At 41.6% G+C, this 20293-nt stretch overlaps 1 protein-coding gene across 2 annotated transcripts in view; it reads right to left on the bottom strand.

Annotated features, from left to right (window-relative positions):
* Nucleotides 1-19430, bottom strand: part of MAP2K5 (mitogen-activated protein kinase kinase 5) — a 271699-nt gene extending 252269 nt beyond the window's left edge. The window contains exons 1-2 of one of the 2 annotated variants that reach the window (XM_061430173.1): nucleotides 18717-19430; nucleotides 12329-12377 (exon numbers count right to left, since the gene is read on the bottom strand). In XM_061430173.1, coding sequence (XP_061286157.1) covers nucleotides 12329-12377; nucleotides 18717-18851 — 184 coding nt within the window. In that variant the 5' untranslated portion in view covers nucleotides 18852-19430. The remainder of the gene's footprint in view (nucleotides 1-12328; nucleotides 12378-18716) is intronic. The other variant, XM_061430172.1, reaches the window with a different exon arrangement.
* Nucleotides 19431-20293: the final 863 nt, after the last annotated feature.

Raw genomic sequence — 20293 nt, 5'->3', positions numbered from 1 at the left:
CTATTTCTTTGCATTGATCGCTAAGGAAGGCCTTCTTATCTCTCCTTGCTATTCTTCAGAACTCTGCATTCAGATGCTTGTATCTTTCCTTTCCTCCTTTGCTTTTCGCTTCTCTTCTTTTGACAGCTATTTGTAAGGCCTCCTCAGACAGCCATTTTGCCTTTTTGCATTTCTTTTTCTTGGGTTTTAAAAAAGGCAGAGGAACCAGAGATTAAATTGCCAACATCTGCTAGATCATCAAAAAAGCAAGAGAGTTTCAGAAAAACATCTATTTCTGCTTTATTGACTATGCCAAAGCCTTTGACTGTGTGGATCACAATAAACTATGGACAATTCTGAAAGAGATAGGAATAGCAGACCACCTGACCTGCTTCTTGAGAAACCTGTATGCAAGTCAGGAAGCAACAGTTAGAACTGGACATGGAACAACAGACTGGTTCCAAATAGGAAAACGAGTACATCAAGGCTGTATATTGTCACCCTGCTTATTTAACTTCTATGCAGAGTACATCATGAGAAATGCTGGACTGGAAGAAGCATAAGCTGAAATCAAGACTGCCGGGAGAAATAGCAATAACCTCAGACATGCAGATGACACCACCCTTATGGCAGAAAGTGAAGAGGAACTAAAGAGTCTCTTGATGAAAGTGAAAGATAAGAGTGAAAAAGTTGGCTTAAAGCTCAACATTCAGAAAAGTAAGATCATGGCATCCGGTCCCATCACTTCATGGCAAATAGATGGGGAAACAGTGGAAACAGTGGCTGACTTTATTTTTAGGGGCTCCAAAATCACTGCAGATGATGATTGTAGCCATGAAATTAAAAGACGCTTACTCCTTGGAAGGAAAGTTATGACCAACCTAGACAGCATATTAAAAAGCAGAGACATTACTTTCCCAACATAGGTCCACCTAGTTAAGGCTATGGTTTTTCCAGTAGTCACGTATGCATGTGAGAGTTGGACTATAAAGTTGAGCGCCGAAGAATTGATGCTTTTAGAACTGTGGTGTTGGAGAAGACTCTTGAGAGTCCCTTGGACTGCAAGGAGATCCAACCAGTCCATCCTAAAGGAGATCAGTCCTGGGTGTTCATTGGAAGGACTGATGTTGAAGCTGAAACTCCAATACTTTGACCACCTGATGCAAAGAGCTGACTCAGTTGAAAAGACCATGATGCTGAGAAAGATTGAGGGCAGGAGGAGAAGGGGACAACAAAGATGAGATGGTTGGATGGCATTACTGACTCAATGGACATAAGTCTGAGTGAACTCCAGGAGTTGGTGATGGACAGGGAGGCCTGGCGTGCTGCAATTCATGGTGTCGCAGAGTCGGACACAACTAAGCGACTGAACTGAACTGTAAACAACTCAAGTATCCATCAATGGATCGATGGATAAAGAAGATGTGTACACATACGTACACACACACACACACACACACACACACAGACACAGATACAAAAACATGAATATTACTCAGCCATGAAAAAAGATGGGTGTTCTTCCATTTCTGACAACATGGATGAACCCTGAGGGCATTATGCTAAGTGAAATAAGTTAGAGAAAGACAAATACTGTATGATATCACTTATATGTGGAATCTAAACAACTGAAATTCAGAGTTACCAGGGGTTGTAGAGTAGGGAAACAGGGAGATACTTGTCAAAGGGTATATACTTACAGTTTTAAGACTAACAAAGTGTGAGGACCCAATGTACAGTACGGTGATTATTGCTAACAATATTTTATTACATACTTGAACACTGCTAACAGATCTTAAATGTTCTGACCACAAAAAAGAAACGCTAATTATGTATCAGGATGAACATGTTAGCTACACTACAGTGGTAATCATTTTGCACTATATAATGATCAAATCAGCATATTATACACCCTAAAGTTTCACAACGTTATGTGTCAATTATATCTCAATAAAGCTGGAAAAAAATTTTAAGTAGACAATGAATTGAGAGTAATGACAAGTTAATAAAGGATAAGAAAGTAGATCTACATACCAAGCAATTTAGTATGACAATAACTTAAAATACTTTTCTGAATAAAAAGTAGGATATACATAGTCCATCTATCAAAGACTCTGGCTGGGCCTATCAAACTAGATTAGCTATAAATGTACACTAGCTGGAAACATAAATCATAAAAATCTTACTAAAATGGCAGAAAGTGTCAAAGGTATAAATACACTGAAGAACACTAGGAAGCCAATGCACTAAGAGAAGTAGAAAAAAATAATTTGAACTCTTTTTGCCTTACACATGGAGGTTCTTTGCCATCTGACCAAAAAAGCATTACTAGATATGACCAAGAAGGGGGGCAGGGAAGCGCTCTGATACACTGGTTCACAATGAGAATTCCAGCCTTCTCTAGTTGCCTGGAGCATAGTAATATGATTTTCCAGCACATTAGGGAAGCAAAAGTAGAACCAGAAAGTCTATGTACTGGCTGGATTCTGTTAATGTCACTTAAAATGGAGGAAAAAAATCCTAGCAAGATACCAAATAGAGTGCAGCAGATGGTAAACAAATATTATGAAGCAATCTTCACAAAATCTGCAGTGTGTCACAAATATACAAAATGGCAGAGTTTGGGAAAAGAGAATCATAACAGGCCATATGTTGGTAGCGATTTCCTTCGAAGCAACATGCAATCCAAAAGAGAAACCAAGAGGAGGAACATAAAGGCCCAATGGAGGAGAGGCAGCCTCAGGTGAGGGGCGGTCAGAACGGCAAGCAGAGTTCCCACCGAGTAAACAGCAGACAAACAGCAGATTCTGGGGAGCTCTCAGGCACACTACACCCACTGCAGTGGCAGGGCTCAAGTCAGCTTTCGAGAGAAATAATTTAGCTTCTGCCAAGAGCCACACAGAAACTTAAGACAATACTGTGGTTTATTTGTCATGTGTCATATTGCTTCAGTGCCAGGTAAGAGGGTCCATTAGAACTACAGCAAAGGCATTTTTCTAGGGCAAGAGGAAAGAAATGAAAACAGAGTTGTAGAGGTTAAAAAAGACATCAACAGGAAATGATCAGAAGACCTGCCAAGTTTAGAACCCTTCTCAGGGTCTAAGATCTGGTCAGGACTGGAGGCCATAGTTTCTAAGGCTAAATCTTCATATCCATGAGTTTTAATTTAGCTCCGCCTCCCACCTCCTGAATCCTTCTTCTTTGCTTCCTCTTTCTTTTCAAATAAAATATCTAAGTGCCCACTATTTGTCACAGGTAATGTTCTGGACACTGGGGATAATAACAGTGGAAAAAGGAAAACGCCTGCCCTCACGGAGGTTATACCCTACTTGAGAAAGACTTGAAAGGGATGAGGGGATGAACCGTACAGATATCTGGGGAAAGAATGCTTCAGGCAGAGAAGCAGAAGAATACCTCACATGCCTGAGAGACTAAAAGAAAGCCAGAGTAGCTGGAACAGACTGAGAACAAGATGAAGGAGAGAGAGACGAGTTCACAGGAGTAATGACTGTGTAGAGCTGGGGGCAGATGAGAAAGGGCAGGGCCTTGCATGACTTGGCTTTCACTCCTGAGTGAGAAAGAAACCCTGGAGGGTCTTGAGTGCAGTGATCTCACTTAACTTCTAAAAGGATCACTTTGGCTACAGTCTGAGGAAGAGGCTATGTGGAGGCAAAGCAGAAACAGGAGACAAGTCAGGGGGCCACAGTCCTAGTCCAGGTAAGAGGTGACGGTGGCCTAAACCAAGTTGAGATTTAGAGCAGTCATTACATGCTGGATATATTTTAAAGGTAGAGCCAACAGGATTTGCTGATGGGTGAGAGACAGAAGGCGTGTCCTTACTACTTCACTCCTTCAACCATTCATACATTCCAGAAGCACAAATTGAGAGTTTACCATGTGCCAGGTGCTACGCTGGGTTTCTAGTGACTCAAAAGTGAGTGGTACTGGAACTTCCCTGGCGGTCCAGTGATTAATACTCTGTGCTTTCACTGTAGGGGGCACAAGTTCAATTCCCGGATGGGAACTAAAGTCCTGCAAGCCATGGGGTGCAGCCAAAAAAAAAAAAAACCTGAAAAACAAGCATCACTATCTACTGCCCTTAAGGAACTAACCTGGTGCTTGGGTAAAGGACTTAAACTTCTAAATTCTCATGTAAAACAGCCAGACTACCAACACTTACTACTACTACTACTACCACTAACAACTACTCTCATAAGACTAAAAATGTTTTGGACTTTTTGCATCAGTGATATTTCAAAATAAAATTTCAATAAATTAAAGCCCCCTTTATACCCTTCCAAATTCTAAGAATACACAATTAGCTCTTAAATGTTAATTTTTTTCCACCAGCAATGGGGAAACATTTATTAGATATTTTGATGGATCACTAAAAGGCATCTCTAGGCCACATCCAGGATAGTCTTTTCCCCTGGGTTTCTTTTTCTTTTTTTAATTGGAGTATAGTTGATTTACAATGTTGTGTTAGTTACAGGTACACAGCAAAGTGATCAGTTATACATATATACATACCCACTCCTTTTTTAGATTCTTCTCCCATATAGGCCACTACAGAGTATGGAGTAGAGTTCTCTGTGCTATACAGTGGATTCTTATTAGTTACCTATTTTATATATAGTAGTGTATATATGTCAATCTCAATCTTCCAGTTTATCCCTCTCACCACCCACCTTTGCTCCTGATAACCATAAATTTGTTTTCTGCATCTGTGACTCTACTTCTGTTTTGTAAATAAGCTCATTTGTATCCCCCTTTTTTAGATTCCACACATAAGTGACAGTATATATTTGTCTTTCTGTGTCTGACTTACTTCACTCAGTATGACAATCTCTACATCTATCCATGTTGTTGCAAATGGCATTATTTTGCTCCTTTTTATGGCTAAGTAATATTCCACTGTGGGCTTCTTTGGTGGCTCAGTGGTAAAGAATCTGCCTGCCAATGCAAGAGACATGAGTTTGATCCCAGGGTCAGGAAGAATCCCCTGGCGAAGGAAATGGCAACCCACTCTAGTATTCTTGCCTGGGAAATCCAGGATAGAGGAGTCTGGCGGGCTATAGTCCATGGGGTTGCAAAAGAGTTGGACACAACTTAGTGACTCAACAAAGACAACAAATATTCCATTGTATATAGCTTACATGTTAATTTTTAGACTCAGTGTATGTCTAATATGAAATTACAATTTTTCATTAACCTACCCAGTTTTACTTACAAGCAAACAGTTAGCTTTTAGATATGGTACAGTGTAAGAAAATAATGCTTCATTTTTCCCAGAAATTCATAAAACAACTGAAAAGGATTCTATTCAATGAAGAGTGAGTATAAAATAGTCACAGTTAAAGAAAAACAAAACAAAGATTTATCCTAAAGTCGTATTTTCCAAACCAAAACTCAGAAACCTGGCTTAAGCAGTGTGAAGATACCCATATGAGGGCTATAGATCAGAATATATGATGTCAGAGTATCCCAGAAAAGTGGGACCTTACGGTATTTATATGTATAAGTCAGCATTCTCATTCCAATGAGAAGAGTTGACTCATTGGAAAAGACTCTGATGCTGGGAGGGATTGGGGGCAGGAGGAGAAGGGGACGACAGAGGATGAGATGGCTGGATGGCATCACCGACTAGATGGATGTGAGTTTGAGCAATCTCCGGGAGTTGGTGATGGACAGGAAGGCCTGGCGTGCTGCAATTCATGGGGTCGCAAAGAGTCGGACACGACTGAGCGACTGAACTGAACTGAGCTGAACTGAAGTCAGCATTTGTCTACATAGACTTAAAATGCATCTATCAAGTCAACAGTAAGATTTTTACTATCCAGCAACACCAGCCCAACTGTAATTTTATACTAGTAACTTGTCTAGAGAAAACCCAGGGAGAGGAACACATGTAACAATATACACAGGAAACTCCTTAGTGGCACAGTTGACTTTTCTCACCTCATGTGTTGGTGTACTCATTAATCTGTTAATGACACCGTGAAAATCAGCAGGGCTCTTTGGACCTATATGAATGTCAAGCTCCTATAGCATACATAGGGCCCACACACGCAAACATACAAGATGTTTTATGGTTATGGAATTTAGCTTCATCTCAGAAGTGTTCTCATATCTGGGGAAAGACAAATTATTCAATAACCAGCATGGAATCAACTGTCTGTCTTCTTGAAAAATCAAGTTGGATCTCCGCCTGACTCCTTGCACCAAAATAAACTGAAAATGGTACAAAAATTTTTTTAAAAATCCTCTGCCTTTGTAATAAAATACATGTTGTGAAGAAAAAGAACCCACATGAATACACATACAAACATACATATTTACGTACATACCTAAAAGTGTGTATTTAACCTCATTAAAGTAGAAAGAAAAAAGAATCTGAATTAATGTTTCTCCAACATCTTGGAATGTGGAAGACCTTTCGAAGCATGACATAAATCCAGAAGTCAAAATATGACAAACCAGACCATGCAAAAATTTTAAATTTCTCTATGGGAAAAAAAAAGAGGAAAAGAAAGACCAAAACAAGCTGAAATGAATGCAATAAACTAAACAAAAACATAACATCTAAGACAAAGGACCAATTTTCTTAATATTGGAAAGCTCTTCAGTCAACTAGAAAAACACAAATAACCTAAATAGAAAAATGGGCAAAGGTGATAAATAGTTCACAGAAATTAAATACAGATGACCAAAATATAAATGAAAAGATGCTCAAGCTCATTTATAATTGAAGAAATACAAAATAAAATTATAATATAATAATCTTTTTCACATATCAAATTGACATCAACTAAAAAGTTGATTTGGTGAGGGTAGAGAGAAATGGGCATTCTTGAACACTGCTGGTGGGAGTGCAAATCGGCTCTACCTTGTAAAGAACAACGTGGAAATAGCTATTAAAACATAAAATACGGTACTCTTTGTTTCAGTAGTTCCAAATCCATTTCTACACCGTGGAAAGTCATAAGAGACAATGCTGTTGTTGACTGCAGCATTTTTCTTTTCTAATGCTACTAAAAAAAACTGATAACGTCTTAAACTTAAAACTGGTCCACCAACAGGTTAAATTAGCCATAAGAGTATCCAAAAGAATGAAGCTGATTTATATACACTTACATTAGAAAGAGACCCAATATATACTATTAAGTAATGGCAGGGGCAACTAGCTGCAATATTGTATATATTATGTATGAGGAAATATCTGGAAGGATACAGAAGAAACTATTAACTAGGGAATTGGGGCTGGGGACTTTTTGCTTTATTTTGATACTGACTGAAATTTTTTTAAGATCATCTTCTTAACTTAAAACAACAAAAAACTAGACACTATATATTGAAAAGTAGTACTTTCACCTAAAAGTGGTAAAAAGAAAAAGAGGTTTGAGGTCATTAGTCCAAAAGGTTAAGTCTGGCCCGAATGGGACTCCTTCCCCTCATTCACTTCTAAATCCCCTTGGAAACGCTATCCCCAGAAACAGAAATCAGAAAGAATATAACCACTTACAGACCCTCTGCCCTCTCAGGACAAGTGTGGGAATTTGATTTTGGATCCTGAATTGTCCACCACCAACTAGTTATATCCCATGGCTGAATAACTGTACAAATAATTCCCCCCAAAAAAGCAAATTTTTTACTTAACTTTAGGTTACATGCATTTTACAATTCTCTTCTGAATATGGACATATGTAACATTCCATCTTACTCAACAAGGTGTTTCTATGAGGCACAAAGTATACTTGTTGCTCAGTATGCACAGGGTATTAGTTCCAGAACCACATCCCTCCCGCTCCATTACGAACAGGAGACCGAAATCCGTGGACCATCAAGTCTCTTACATAAAATGGTGTCATACAACTGGCAGATGTGGAACCTGTGGATATACAGGGCCCACTGTACTAAGAAGAGAGCCAGAGTGAAATAAAACGTGGCCCCTGTCACCAAGTCATCAAAATCTAGGGAGGATGGGAAACAGGCACACAGCCAACTGGAGGGCAGGCCCAACAGGTCACCTGCTCCAGTGATGTGCCCAGAGGGATGAGCCACACCGGTGGGGAATGGGGGTTTCACCAGCAAGATGGCATTTCTCAGAACTGAACTTCCGGTAAGAGAACCTTAACCCTTCCCCTCTTTTCCACTTACTCTTTTTCTCTACATTTATACAGAACAGGTAAATTTGACGTTGTCCTTTCTCTTGTCAATTATATCATTAAATATAATACCACCTCTTTTGTATAGGTTAGTGTTGGGTATACTTTGCAGGGCTTCCCTGGTGGCTCAGTTGGTAAAGAATCCGCCTGCAATGCAGGAGACCTAGGTTTGATCCCTGTGTCAGAAAGATCCCCTGGAGAAGGAACTGGCAACCCATTCCAGTATTCTCGCCTGGTAAGTCCCGTGGACAAAGGAGCCTGCCAGACTACAGCCCATGGGGTCCCAAAGAGTTAGACACAAGTGAGTAACTAAACCACCACACTTAGCAGCCATATATATATATTACCATAAATAATATATATTATTTTAATATATATATTAAATATATATAATAATATATATTACCATAAATATCTTAAAGTTTTATTTATTCAAGATTTGTTCCATCATACCATAAACTACTGAAAGAGCTCTAACATTTCAGCAAATTAGCATATAAACTACATCTTTCCAACTATCAGTATTTTTTGCACATAAATTTCATTCATTAGTATGGATTTTTGTTACAGAAAATAAGGTCACCCTAGAACACTAATGAAAGAAGCTCGCATAGGATTTTAAGTCTATAATGGAAAGTTCACAACAATCTGAACACAATAAAATGAAGAACTATCATTACTTTGTCTCTGTGTCCATTTGTTCCTATTCTTGCCACCTAAAACTGGTCCAGAAGCTGATGGGTATAGCGCCACTGCCCTTGTTGTGGGGCGGGGGAGGAAAGTAAAGACTCTAAGAAGTTAAACCTAGAAATTTAAACATTTCTTCTGTTAGTGTTAAGTATACTTTTCAGTGTTATATATATTACCATAAATATTTCTTTGATCAAAGTTTTACTTATTCAAGATGGAACTTACTGTTCCATCACACTCATAAACCACACTTAACACCCTTCACAGGCTTTCAACATGCTTGGTTAAAAAGGCTGCAAGTTTCACGCTCAAAACAGAACTGTATTTACATATGGACTCTACCACTTCCTAGCTGATCACTTTCAACAATCTCTTTATGTCTCTGAGTTTCAGTTTCCTCACAAGTGTAATTTTCCTACCTTATACAATTATTGCAAAGATTAGCAACAATCCAGGTACATCATCAAGAACACTGGCACACAGCAGCCCATCAATTAGTTCAGTTCAATTCAGTAGCTCAGTCGTGTCCGACTCTTTGCGACCCCAAGGACTGCAGCACACCCGGCCTCCCTAACCATCACCAATCCCGGAATTTACCCAAACTCATGCCCATTGAGTCAGTGATGCCATCCAACCATCTTATCCTTTGTCGTCCCCTTCTTCTCCCGCCCTCAGTCTTTCCCAGCATCAGGGTCTTTTCAAATGAGTCAGCTCTTCACATCAGGTGGCCAAAGTACTGGAGTTTCAGCTTCAACATCAGTCTTTCCAATAAACACTCAGGACTGGTTGGATCTGCTTGCAGTCCAAGGGACTCTCAAGAGTCTTCTCCAACACCACAGTTCAAAAGCACCAATTCTTTGGTGCTCAGCTTACTTTATAGTCCAACTCTCACATCCATACATGACTACTGGAAAAACCCTAGCCTTGACTAGACAGATGTTTGTTGGCAAAGTAATGTCTCTGCTTTTTAATATTCTGTCTAGGTTGGTCATAACTTTCCTTCCAAGGAGTAAGCATCTTTTAATTTCATGGCTGCAGTCACCATCTGCAGTGATTTTGGAGCCCCCCAAAATAAAGTCTGCCACTGTTTCCACTGTTTCCCCATCTGTTGCCATGAAGTGATGGGACCAGATGCCATGATCTTAGTTTTCTGAATGTTGAGCTTTAAGCCAACTTTTTCACTCTCACTTTGATCAAGAGGCTCTTTAGTTCTTCGCTTTCTGCCATAAGGGTGGTATCGTCTGCATATCTGAGGTTATTGATATTTCTCCCGGCAGTCTTGATTCCAGCTTGTGCTTCTTCCAGCCCAGCATTTCTCATGATGTACTCTGCATATAAGTTAAATAAGCAGGGTGACAGTATACAGCCTTGACATACTCCTTTTCCTATTTGGAACCAGTCTGTTGTTCCATGTCCAGTTCTAACTGTTGCTTCCTGACATGCATTCAATAAATGATAGGTAAAATAATCAGCATTACTACTGTGAACCCTGACTCTGAAAGCCAAAAAGGCACAGGTTCATCAAGCCACTTGGAGGGATACAGAAAGGCAGAAGTAGAAAAAGCAAGATAAGATTCTTTTTTGCCTCACCTATAAACAATCAGAATGCACAACATCAAAAATTATGACAGCTCTGAGAACAAGTCTCGACAGTGGCTGAGAATATACACATGAGAAATTCCACTTTATCACCTACTAGCTGTGAGACTTAAGTTACTTAGAGGAGATGTCCTCAAGTAGCACAGAGCAAATAACAGTCCTTCAAAGTACTTCATGGGGGTCTTGTGAAGGTTAAATTAAATGAGATAACCAATGGAACACTCTTAACACAGCATCTAGCAGCAGTTAAGTACCCCAAATGTTAATTACCAGACCACCCATAAAATCCTTGGCACCCCCAAGGAGTTACCGCAAGGCGTCTGAAGAGCTTGCAACACTAACATGTATTTCAGATATACATGCTATTTTTCAGTAGTATATGAAGTTCAGTGTGGTTAATACAATACTCTTCTTTATTAATTATTTTAGGAGTTCTACTCAAGTAGCTTTTAAAACCATGAAGTGATTGTTGAAAAATATTCAATAGAGAATACTGAAATAGCAATAGAGAGAGAGATAAAGCAGGAAGTATGTTCATTCAGTCAACTCTTCCCCTACTACAGCCCCAAGTCTGCTTTTCAGGAGAAATGACTGGAAAGCACTGCAGAGGGCACCTCTTCAGATCTTTGTCTCAATATGTACACGAAGTTGGGAGGTGGAAGTAGGGAATAAATATGGGATCATACTATATTTAATCAAAATGGGATCATACCATACATATTTTACCTATTAACAGTATATCCCAAATATATTTCCATGTCAATGTTTAAAATTCTTAGTTAATTATTCTAGGCATTTAGCTTACCTCTAAATTTTTTGCTTTTAAAAATAATTACAGGGAATTCCCTGTGGCATAATGGTTAGGGTTTGATGCTTTCACTGCTGTGGCCCAAGTTCAATCCCTGGTCAGGGAACTGAGATCCCACAAGCCTTACAGAGCAGCCAAAATTAAAGAAAAAAAAAAAAAACAACTCCACAATGTACGCTTTGTTTGAAGGGCATTCAACACATGTGTAGGTATTTCTGTTGGACAGTTTCCTAAAAGTGGATCTGTCCAGACAAAGGTTTTGAACATTCTATATTTTAAATATTGTCAAATTTGTCTCCAAGAGAACATAAATAAAAGAGAGGACCTTGTACTCTCTGTCATTAACCATCTGCTTAAAAAACAAAAAAGATACAATCATGTGGAGATACTGTACATTTTTCCACAGGGAAAAGCAGACCACATCTTCAATAAAAGTTGGGGCCACAGTTACAAACCTTTCTTTATCCTTCCCAACACCAGAGGCCCTGTGCTACTGACTAAACTCTCATCCTACTTAGTCCTTCACATCCCCCTGGCTTATGTCAAACCAGTTTTCTAGTACACCCTGCCCCCACCCCAGGCCCCAAGCCAATTGGTTTGGTGCGGGGCGGGGGTGGGGTGGGGGGAATGACTCAAGACCTGAAGTGTTGTTGTCCCCATCCAAAAGCCTTGCGAAGACCCATTAAAGCAGAATTATTCCACGCAACATTCACTTAATTGCTCTACTCTGTTGCTGTTTTAAGGTAGCAAAGGATTAAAATCTTTTCATCAATAATCATCAGCCTACAGGTAGTTTACACGTTTCATTTTGTCCTACAATATTATTACAGTGAGGAGCAAGAGCAGATAAAGGTCATGTTGGTAATTAAAGCTATATTACAGAAATATGTACACCCAAGATATGATTAAATAAGAAAATATTACTTGGTTCAGTATCATCATTAAACTTGCATTAATTTATAAATATTTAAATGTACCATATGATGATCATAAATAATCTGTTTTTGTCAGTTTCTAAAGTAACGCAACCCATAAACCCTTTGAAAAATTACTGCAGAAACAGTCAAAGTATATAACCCAGACTTACATTCAAATGCTGTGGTTGTTGCTTCAGGCAGAACCTGGCCTATCACATCCTAAACAAAGAAAGAATAAAGAAACACAATTAGCCATCTTCTTTACTGCCAACATGTGGCAAATCCTAGAGGAAATATGTGAACCTGGAAAAGATTTTTGAAATGTTGGCATAAACTATAAAAACATTAGCACATAATCACACTTAGCCCAGCAATCTAGGTCCAGAGTTTAAATCTCTATTTTAGAGTTTAAATCTTTTCTAGGGGAGAGGACCATTAAAACATCCTTCCCACTCTGTATTAATAATGTAAGTTTTTACCCTGGATTCAATAGCATAGACAAGTACACTGTTGTGCATTTTCCAAAAAAAAAATAGGTTTCTTCTATGGGAAGCTAATGTACTGTTAGTAGAAAAAGAGGTTTCAGGAGTCAGACTGGCCTGGATCTGAATCTCAGCTCTGCACTAAACAAGCTGTGTGACTGGGAACAAATTACTCATCCTCTCTGAGCCTGAATTTGATTATCCTCCAATATGGATCTATAATGCTATTGGTACATGCTCAGTCACTAAGTCATATCCTACTCTTTACAACCCCATGAACTACAGCCCATCAGGCTCTTCTGTTCATGGGATTTTCTAGGCAAGAATACTGGAGTGGGTTGCCATTTCTTCCTCCAGGGGATCTTCCTGACCCACAGATCGAACCAATGTCTCCTGCACCTCCCGCACGGCAGGCAGATTCTTTACCACTGAAGCCCAATGCTTATGGAGGTAACGTAAAAAGTATAAAATAATGTAATAAACATGAACTAACCTAATACACCATAGATCTTCAACAAATGTAGTTGTTGATATGTAACTAATAATACCATGCCTTGCACTCATAATGGGAGGAGTTCAAAAAATAAGTTTCCATCATGATGATGTAAATCTATAATACTACATTTAATACAAAGAATTATCAACCTCTACTCTGTGCAACTGAGAAACATATTTAATGACATCAAAACAGAGTTAATCTATTATGTAGTTAATCTAGCCTACAAAAGAAGTGCGTATAACTTGGTATCAATGTTTAAATGAACCTGTAAAGTTAAAAACACTTGAAAAATAGTCTACAGAGACAGTGTATTTAAAAGGGTACAGAACACCTTTGAGAAACAGCTCTGGGAAAAGTGACCCTCCATGATGTCCAGTCCAACCCACACGGTCTACACACTCCATTGCTCTCGGGGAGCTCTGCCGCAACGTCCCTCCCGGGCCGTGCCACAACTGGCACCAGGCGCCAGCTGACAAAGCTGCTTGCAGTATTTCTCAGCAGGGCGCCCACAGCCCTTCCAAGCAGGGCACTTAGCAGTGTGGTGGCTGCAACTTCCTTCTAAAGGCAGTTCTTTAGAAGCTTTTGCTGCAGTGGCAATCTGCATAATAGCCTTGCCTCTATTCTGTGTGTGTTTGTGTGCTTTAAGTCAATCTGTGCATATGAAATTGATCAAAAGGAACTATCTGAGGCAGTCCTCACTCATTAGAGCCAAAAGAGATTTTTTTTTCCTTTAGTCTTAGCAAATGAAACAATTTTTTGAGGAAGTATCTGTAAAAGATTTTACTATTGAAGAAAAAATTCTTTCTAGATATTTGTAGGTAGAAAGTATCTATTGACAGGTAAATGAAAACTGCTGAGTTCATATGGAATGCACAGGCAACCGGCGCAAAGCCTGAGAGTGTGGAGGACAGCCAAACTGCTAGGCTTGGACCTTGGCTCTGCTGTTCAGGCCCTGAGTGACTGGATCTCTCTGGGCCTCCACTTCCTTCTGTGTAAGATGAGATCATACTTGTTCCTACCGTGTAGGACTAATAAGTTAATATTTATAAAGCGCTTACAACAGTGTCTAGCACATGTTAAGCTCAGTATTAGTGTCTGTTAAATAAATAAAACAGTCACTGATGACTGGAACGTTACAAATCTTAGCTCATAACAAAACCCTAAATTTCAGCACCCAGCAATTAATGGAGGATGATCTCTGTTCACTTAATCCTTCTACGCATTTACCGAGGACGACACGAGCCAGTATTGGTTTAAAAGAGGGGAGAGAAGGGCGAACACCCTCCACCCTTCCCAGCTCTCCAAGTCTAGGTCATGACTGCTTACTTTCAGACAACCAGTCTCAAGGTGTGAACCCTACAGAATTAGCAAACTAACTTAGGATCCTTCCTACTTATGAATAGCAGATCCCCATCAAATGACAAATTTCTAACAACTATTTGAACACACTGCTGGGCAGCAATGGCCTCCTTAGCCCATCAACATAAACAAGGAGCCACACAAACTTTACATCTAACATGGAGAAACAGAGACAGAAAAAGCAAGAATCGTGAGGGAATCATGAGAATCACATGAGCATAACCAGCCACCTTGTTCTGTTAAGGCAAATAATGTGGAGCTATTGTGATGACAAAGGGGTAAAAAGTTGGAAAATAAAACACTATCTCCTGGTCTTTTCTAAGCAGGCACATCCAACTTTATGCATATTTTCCAGTTGTATTTTAAGTGATTAATTTCAAAATGACCCTTATTCTCAACATTTTACCCAATCTAAACAATGTTTCAAAAGAGCACATGGGTTTACACATGGGATGGTGATCATTTCTTGATCCTTTTCTTCTTCTTCCCTTCAGTCAAACCAATGGCAAACCAAAAATATAAGGGAGCATCCACAACATGCCAGGAGCACAAAGACAACAAAAATCTGTAGGTAACAGAAGAATAAGACTTACTCCTTGACGTCAGGAAGATTATAATCTGTCACAAAAATAGAGACAAACCTAAAAAACTAACAATTCAGAGCACTACAGTTCCCCGATGGCTCAGCTTGTAAAGAATCTGCCTGCAATGCAGGAGATGCGGGTTCAACCCCTGGGTCAGGAAAGAGCCCCTGGAGAAGGAAATGGCAACCTACTTTCATTCTGGCCTGGGAAATCCCATGGACAGAGGAGCTTAGCAGGCTACAGTCCACGGGGTCGCAAAGAGCCGGACACGACTGAGCAACCAAGCACACAGAGTATGATAAAACGGCCAAACAAGAGACATAAACTTGCAAATAGTTAAGTTAGAAGGCAGGAGAAATCACAGGCTCAGTTATGACAGACACTTCACAGATAGGAGGAAATGTGGGCTGGAACTTGGGAGAGAGGATTCAGAGGAAAGGGGGAACGTTCTCTCCTACCACTCACTAATCCAGACCTCCTACACAATTTTCCCCAAACTGGGGACTGTGTCGCCAAAAACGACATGAAACACAGAAAGCTGAAAAACGGATAACCCACGTGCCTCTGCCTGAGAGGACCAGCTGGGCCTGTTTCACACGGCAGCCAGTCCCTATTTCAGACGGAGGACACAGCCACCAGAGAGGCCCCGTGACTTGCCCAAGGAGTCCCAGCCTTTCGGTAGAGCTATGAGTGGTACCCTCAACTACCGACTCCGAGTCCAAAAGACCCTCAGCTCCAGCTGACTCAGTCACTACAAACTGCTTCTGGCTTCCATGTCTGGTTCTGCACAAACTAGCCGTGTGGCTTTATCATTTTCCTCATCTGGGTTTCATGAGTCCTCATTTGAAAAATGATGTTGAGGACAGTTACATCAGATGAAGGGGAACAGTGAAGGTTTCATTTGGCTTAAAACTTTAAGGTTCCCAGCCAAAAATGCTGATGTGGACTATTGGTTTCTTGCTGAAGGAAATCTTGGAAAAGAGAGCTCAGGGGTCCTGCAAGATTTGAGCTTGCAGTTCAAATAACTTGATATACCGCATAACACCCTCTGTCACAAGCCCTGCATCAGGCCTTCCCAACATAATATGCTCCACTTGAGCTTATCTGAGTAAGCACGTGTAAAGGCACCTTGCATTCAGCTCTCAATCATGGAACTGTTTGTGCAAGGCTTACTTTTAGGCCAGTCATCCTTGAGCCAATGTACAAATAAGAGATGCCCAGGCCCTGTCTCTTCCATTGCTACAAAAACACTTAGAACTTAGTAAGCTCTAGGTTGTTGTAAGTACTTTACAGGTATCAACTGCCCTAGAACTCAGAACTCTATGAGGTTGGCACTATTTTTATCCCCCAACCCTATTTTGTTTTCTTTTTACCAATGAAGAAACTGAGATACAGAAGACACTTGCTCGAGTGAGTATGGTAAGGCTTCCAATTTTAACCCAGTCAGCCTGGCTCAAGAATCTGTTTCAAACACTGTACCGTTCTACTTGGGCTCATTCTACTGGTGGCTCACTGGTAAAGAATCCGCCTGCCAGCGCAGGAGAAAATGTGGGTTAAATCCCTGGGTCGGGATGATCCCTTGGAGAAGACAGGCCAACCCACTCCAGTATTCTTGCCTGGGAAATCCCATGGACAGAGGAGCCTGGAGGACTACAGTCCATGGGTTCGCAAAGGGTCGAACACCACTGAGTGACTAAACAACAACAGCCATTCTACTTAAAAAAATACCTTCTGCTGTCTCAAATGAGTAAAGTCAAAGAAATCTCATGTCTTTCTCATCAAAGACACAATCTCAGTTAATCTTTAGAAGTCTTTGAGGCAGGTATCATTACTCCTAATTTACAAGCAAGAAAATTTAGGCTTGGAGAAGAACAGTGACTTGCCTAGTTATAGTTAAATCCAAAGTTCTTGATTCAAAACCTAGTGTGCTGTCCACAAAACCATAATGGTGTGCATCTTCTTTGAAGCTCCCTCGTAAACAAATCTTTCAGGGTCCTAGGTAGCACCAGAAACAAAGATGTCCATCTCCTCCAGAATTTTATCATCTAGCGGAGGGGACCAACAAAATTAGCACAAAACCCATGTACTTTGCCAGGACAAAGTTGTGGGCACACAGAGGAGGGGCATGTGACCAAGACCAACACAGAGGAAAAGTGAAGCTCGACTCTGAAGGACAGGTAGGAGCGGGCTAGCTAAAGAAAGAGGCCAAGTAGACATGGCCTGGGCACCTTGGAGAACTCAAGGTTAATTCTATATATCTGGAGGACAGGATGCTCATGTGGGTGTAGTGAGAGATGAAGCTGGTGCCAGGCAGGCATGAGCCAATCAAGACGGGTCCAGAGGACCATGCCAAGGAGCTTGGGCCTTACCATCAAGGAAGAGGTCAAGAATCAACAGTCAGAACTGGATGTGGAATAACAGGCTGATTTCAAATTGGGAAAGGAGTATGTCAAGGCTGTATATTGTCACCCTGCTTATTTAACTTATATGCAGAGTACATCATATGAAATGCTGGGATGGATGAAGCAGAAGCTAGAATCAAGATTGCCAGGAGAAATATCAATAACCTCAAATACACAGAAGATACCACCCTTACAACAGAAAGCAAAGAAGAACTAAAGAGCCTCTTGATGAAAGAGGAGGGTGAAAAAGTTGGCTTAAAACTCAACATTCAAAAAACAAAGATCATGGCATCTGGTCCCATCACTTCATGGAAATCAGATGAGAAAACAATGGAAACAGTGACAGACTTTATTCGTTTGGGCTCCAAAATCACTGCAGATGGTGACTGCAGCCATGAAATTAAAGGATGCTTGCTCCTTGGAAGAAAAGCTGTGACCAACCTAGATAGAATATTAAAAAGCAGAGACATCACTTTGCCTACAAACATCCATCTAGTCAAAGCTACGGTTTTTCCAGTAGTCATGTATGAATGTTAGAGTTGGACTATAAAGAAAGCTGAGTGCCAAGTCTAACATTCCATTTTATTTGAAATACAGTTTGAATATTATGAAAGTAAGGCTTCACTGAGTCTTAAAAGTACATTTTAACATCTCTGAAATAACACCTCTATTTTAACATCTCTGAAATTGGGTTTTGTACAATGTATGGCACGTCATAGTTTAATGGGCTGCATTTTTTCTTCGTTTTACCTCTCTTTCTTTCTTTACATAAAATACTATCTTAAAACTTAGGACACTTTAAGTTTGCTAAAACGTGATTGGTTAGGCTTGTCTTCTTTCTCTTTTCCACTAGTTACCAAGTTTAGAGAACTCAGTAGAAAGACCTGGAATCCGGCCAGGGACATTCCACAAAACTCTCTTCTAGATTCAGCTTTGTGTATCTCCGTTGGTTGCTTCTGTGTAAAAAATTTTATCCCAGTCCAGGCTGAGTTCCTTGAGGGCAGGGGTCCAATCTGATTCATCTCTACTTCCCCACAGACTTCAACACTTGTCAGATTTCAGTCCATGCAATTAATCAATGCTTGTGGAAGCAATAAAACCGCCCCCACATGGAGGCCAGCAATGGTCACTAGCTCAGGCCACCAGGGTAAGATTCAGTGATCACAGTGCTGACTACCCCACAAATGCCTCGCCCCACTCTTTAGGACCGACACACTGAAATTAGCACTCACCAGCACATCCCTGAAGAGTAGCTGCGGCCCAGAGTGCACTGTCCAGTCCACTGCTCCACTATTGGGAATCTTGATGCGAATCACCAGCACTTGGTTCTCCATGGCATGGAAGGGGCCAAGGAGCAGCCACAGCATTACAGGTTAAAGGGGCTCACATCCTGGTAGGGGGGCCCCCTTCCCCCTGGTTAGACGTGGGGGGCGCCAAGAGGTGACAGGAGGACCGTGGGTCAGAGCACGAAGGGGGTGGAGGGTTGAAGAGAGGAGGTGGTCCGGAAGCAGCCCGCAGGCTCGCAGCCAGGCCCAGGCTGTAGGGGGTTGAGGGACGTCTCCTGCTGAGAGTGGACGGGGTATAAGGGGCAGAAGCCAGAAGGAACTAGCGGAGGTCAGAAGGTTCTGGAGTTGGAGAAGATGGCAAAAGGGATCGTGAAGCTCTCTGCCGTCTGTGTGGGTGTGAGGGGACGGCAAAGAGAGGACCCCGTTTTAAGGAGATACAGCGGCAGGTGTCCACTCCTCCTTAAGAGGAGCGGAGGGTCCCCGACTTGGGGGGACTCAGTTCGGGTCTGTTAGGAAGGAGTCCCAGGGCCGCCGGACCAAAAGAAAGCCGAGCGGACCGTCCCCGGGAAGGCCGGAGACGAGTCCTCTGCCCCACCTCAGCCAAAGTGCGCGGGGCGCGCGACTCAGCTGCGGCCATCCGAGGCCAGCGTCTTGGCGGCGGCGGCGGCGGCGGCGGCGGCGGCAGCGGCAGCTGCAGCTGCAGGAGGGGGAAGACGGCAGCAGGAGGGGGAAGGCAGCGGCGAGGGCACTGTTACTCCGGAACCAAAACGCGCGGCGCCGGAACCCCGGGAGCCGGAGAGCGGACCCGCCTCCCACGGCGCCATGTTGGAAGAGGGCAGCTCCCGGCCGTCCCCGCCCCCGCCCGTCGCAGGGCGGGACCACAGGAGCAAGTGCTTGGTGCCGAGTCTGGAGTGAGAGAATCAAGTGGAATACTCTGTCCGGAGACCCGAGAGGTTGCGAAGCGACCATCCACGGAGACTGCCCTTTCCTTTCCCGATCCTGATTAAAGTCGTCGAGGTAAAAGCATCTAACAAAAGAAGGAGGAAAGTGAACTAGGGCAGAGGTCCGCCAAAATCCGATTGATGACTTCAAATGAGTACTGACTGTGTGCCTGTACAGAAGCCTAGAAAATAGAACGGCAGCTCTCGTTAATTCCTGCTTTATCAGCCCGTGTACTTAAATATTCGCGGAGTTTGTACATCAAACGATCAACAAGGTTGCCTTTTTTCCTTCTTCCAAGATACAGATCTAGAGATTATCTGTCTCCCAAATGAGTAATGTGACTGTGGATTTTTCAATGAGGTTCTTTACCCCACGGTTGCCCTAAAATAGCAAACAGCCCCCTATTGAAAAGCGACAGGCAAGAAATTCAGTGACGAGGTTAAACTGCCTAGGGACATTTGGAGTTGTGGCATCATCTTTTCCTATTAAACCGTTGCAAAAAATATCCTAGACAGTCCATAAATTTTCACCTAGACAGCAATGTTTACACAATCGGTGATATCACAGGCAGTAGCAATAAC

The sequence above is a fragment of the Bos javanicus genome, chromosome 10, assembly GCF_032452875.1.
Source record: "Bos javanicus breed banteng chromosome 10, ARS-OSU_banteng_1.0, whole genome shotgun sequence".
NCBI lineage: Eukaryota > Metazoa > Chordata > Mammalia > Artiodactyla > Bovidae > Bos > Bos javanicus.
The sequence above is the reverse complement of the archived record's forward strand: the minus strand, read 5'-3'. Positions and strand labels throughout refer to the sequence as shown.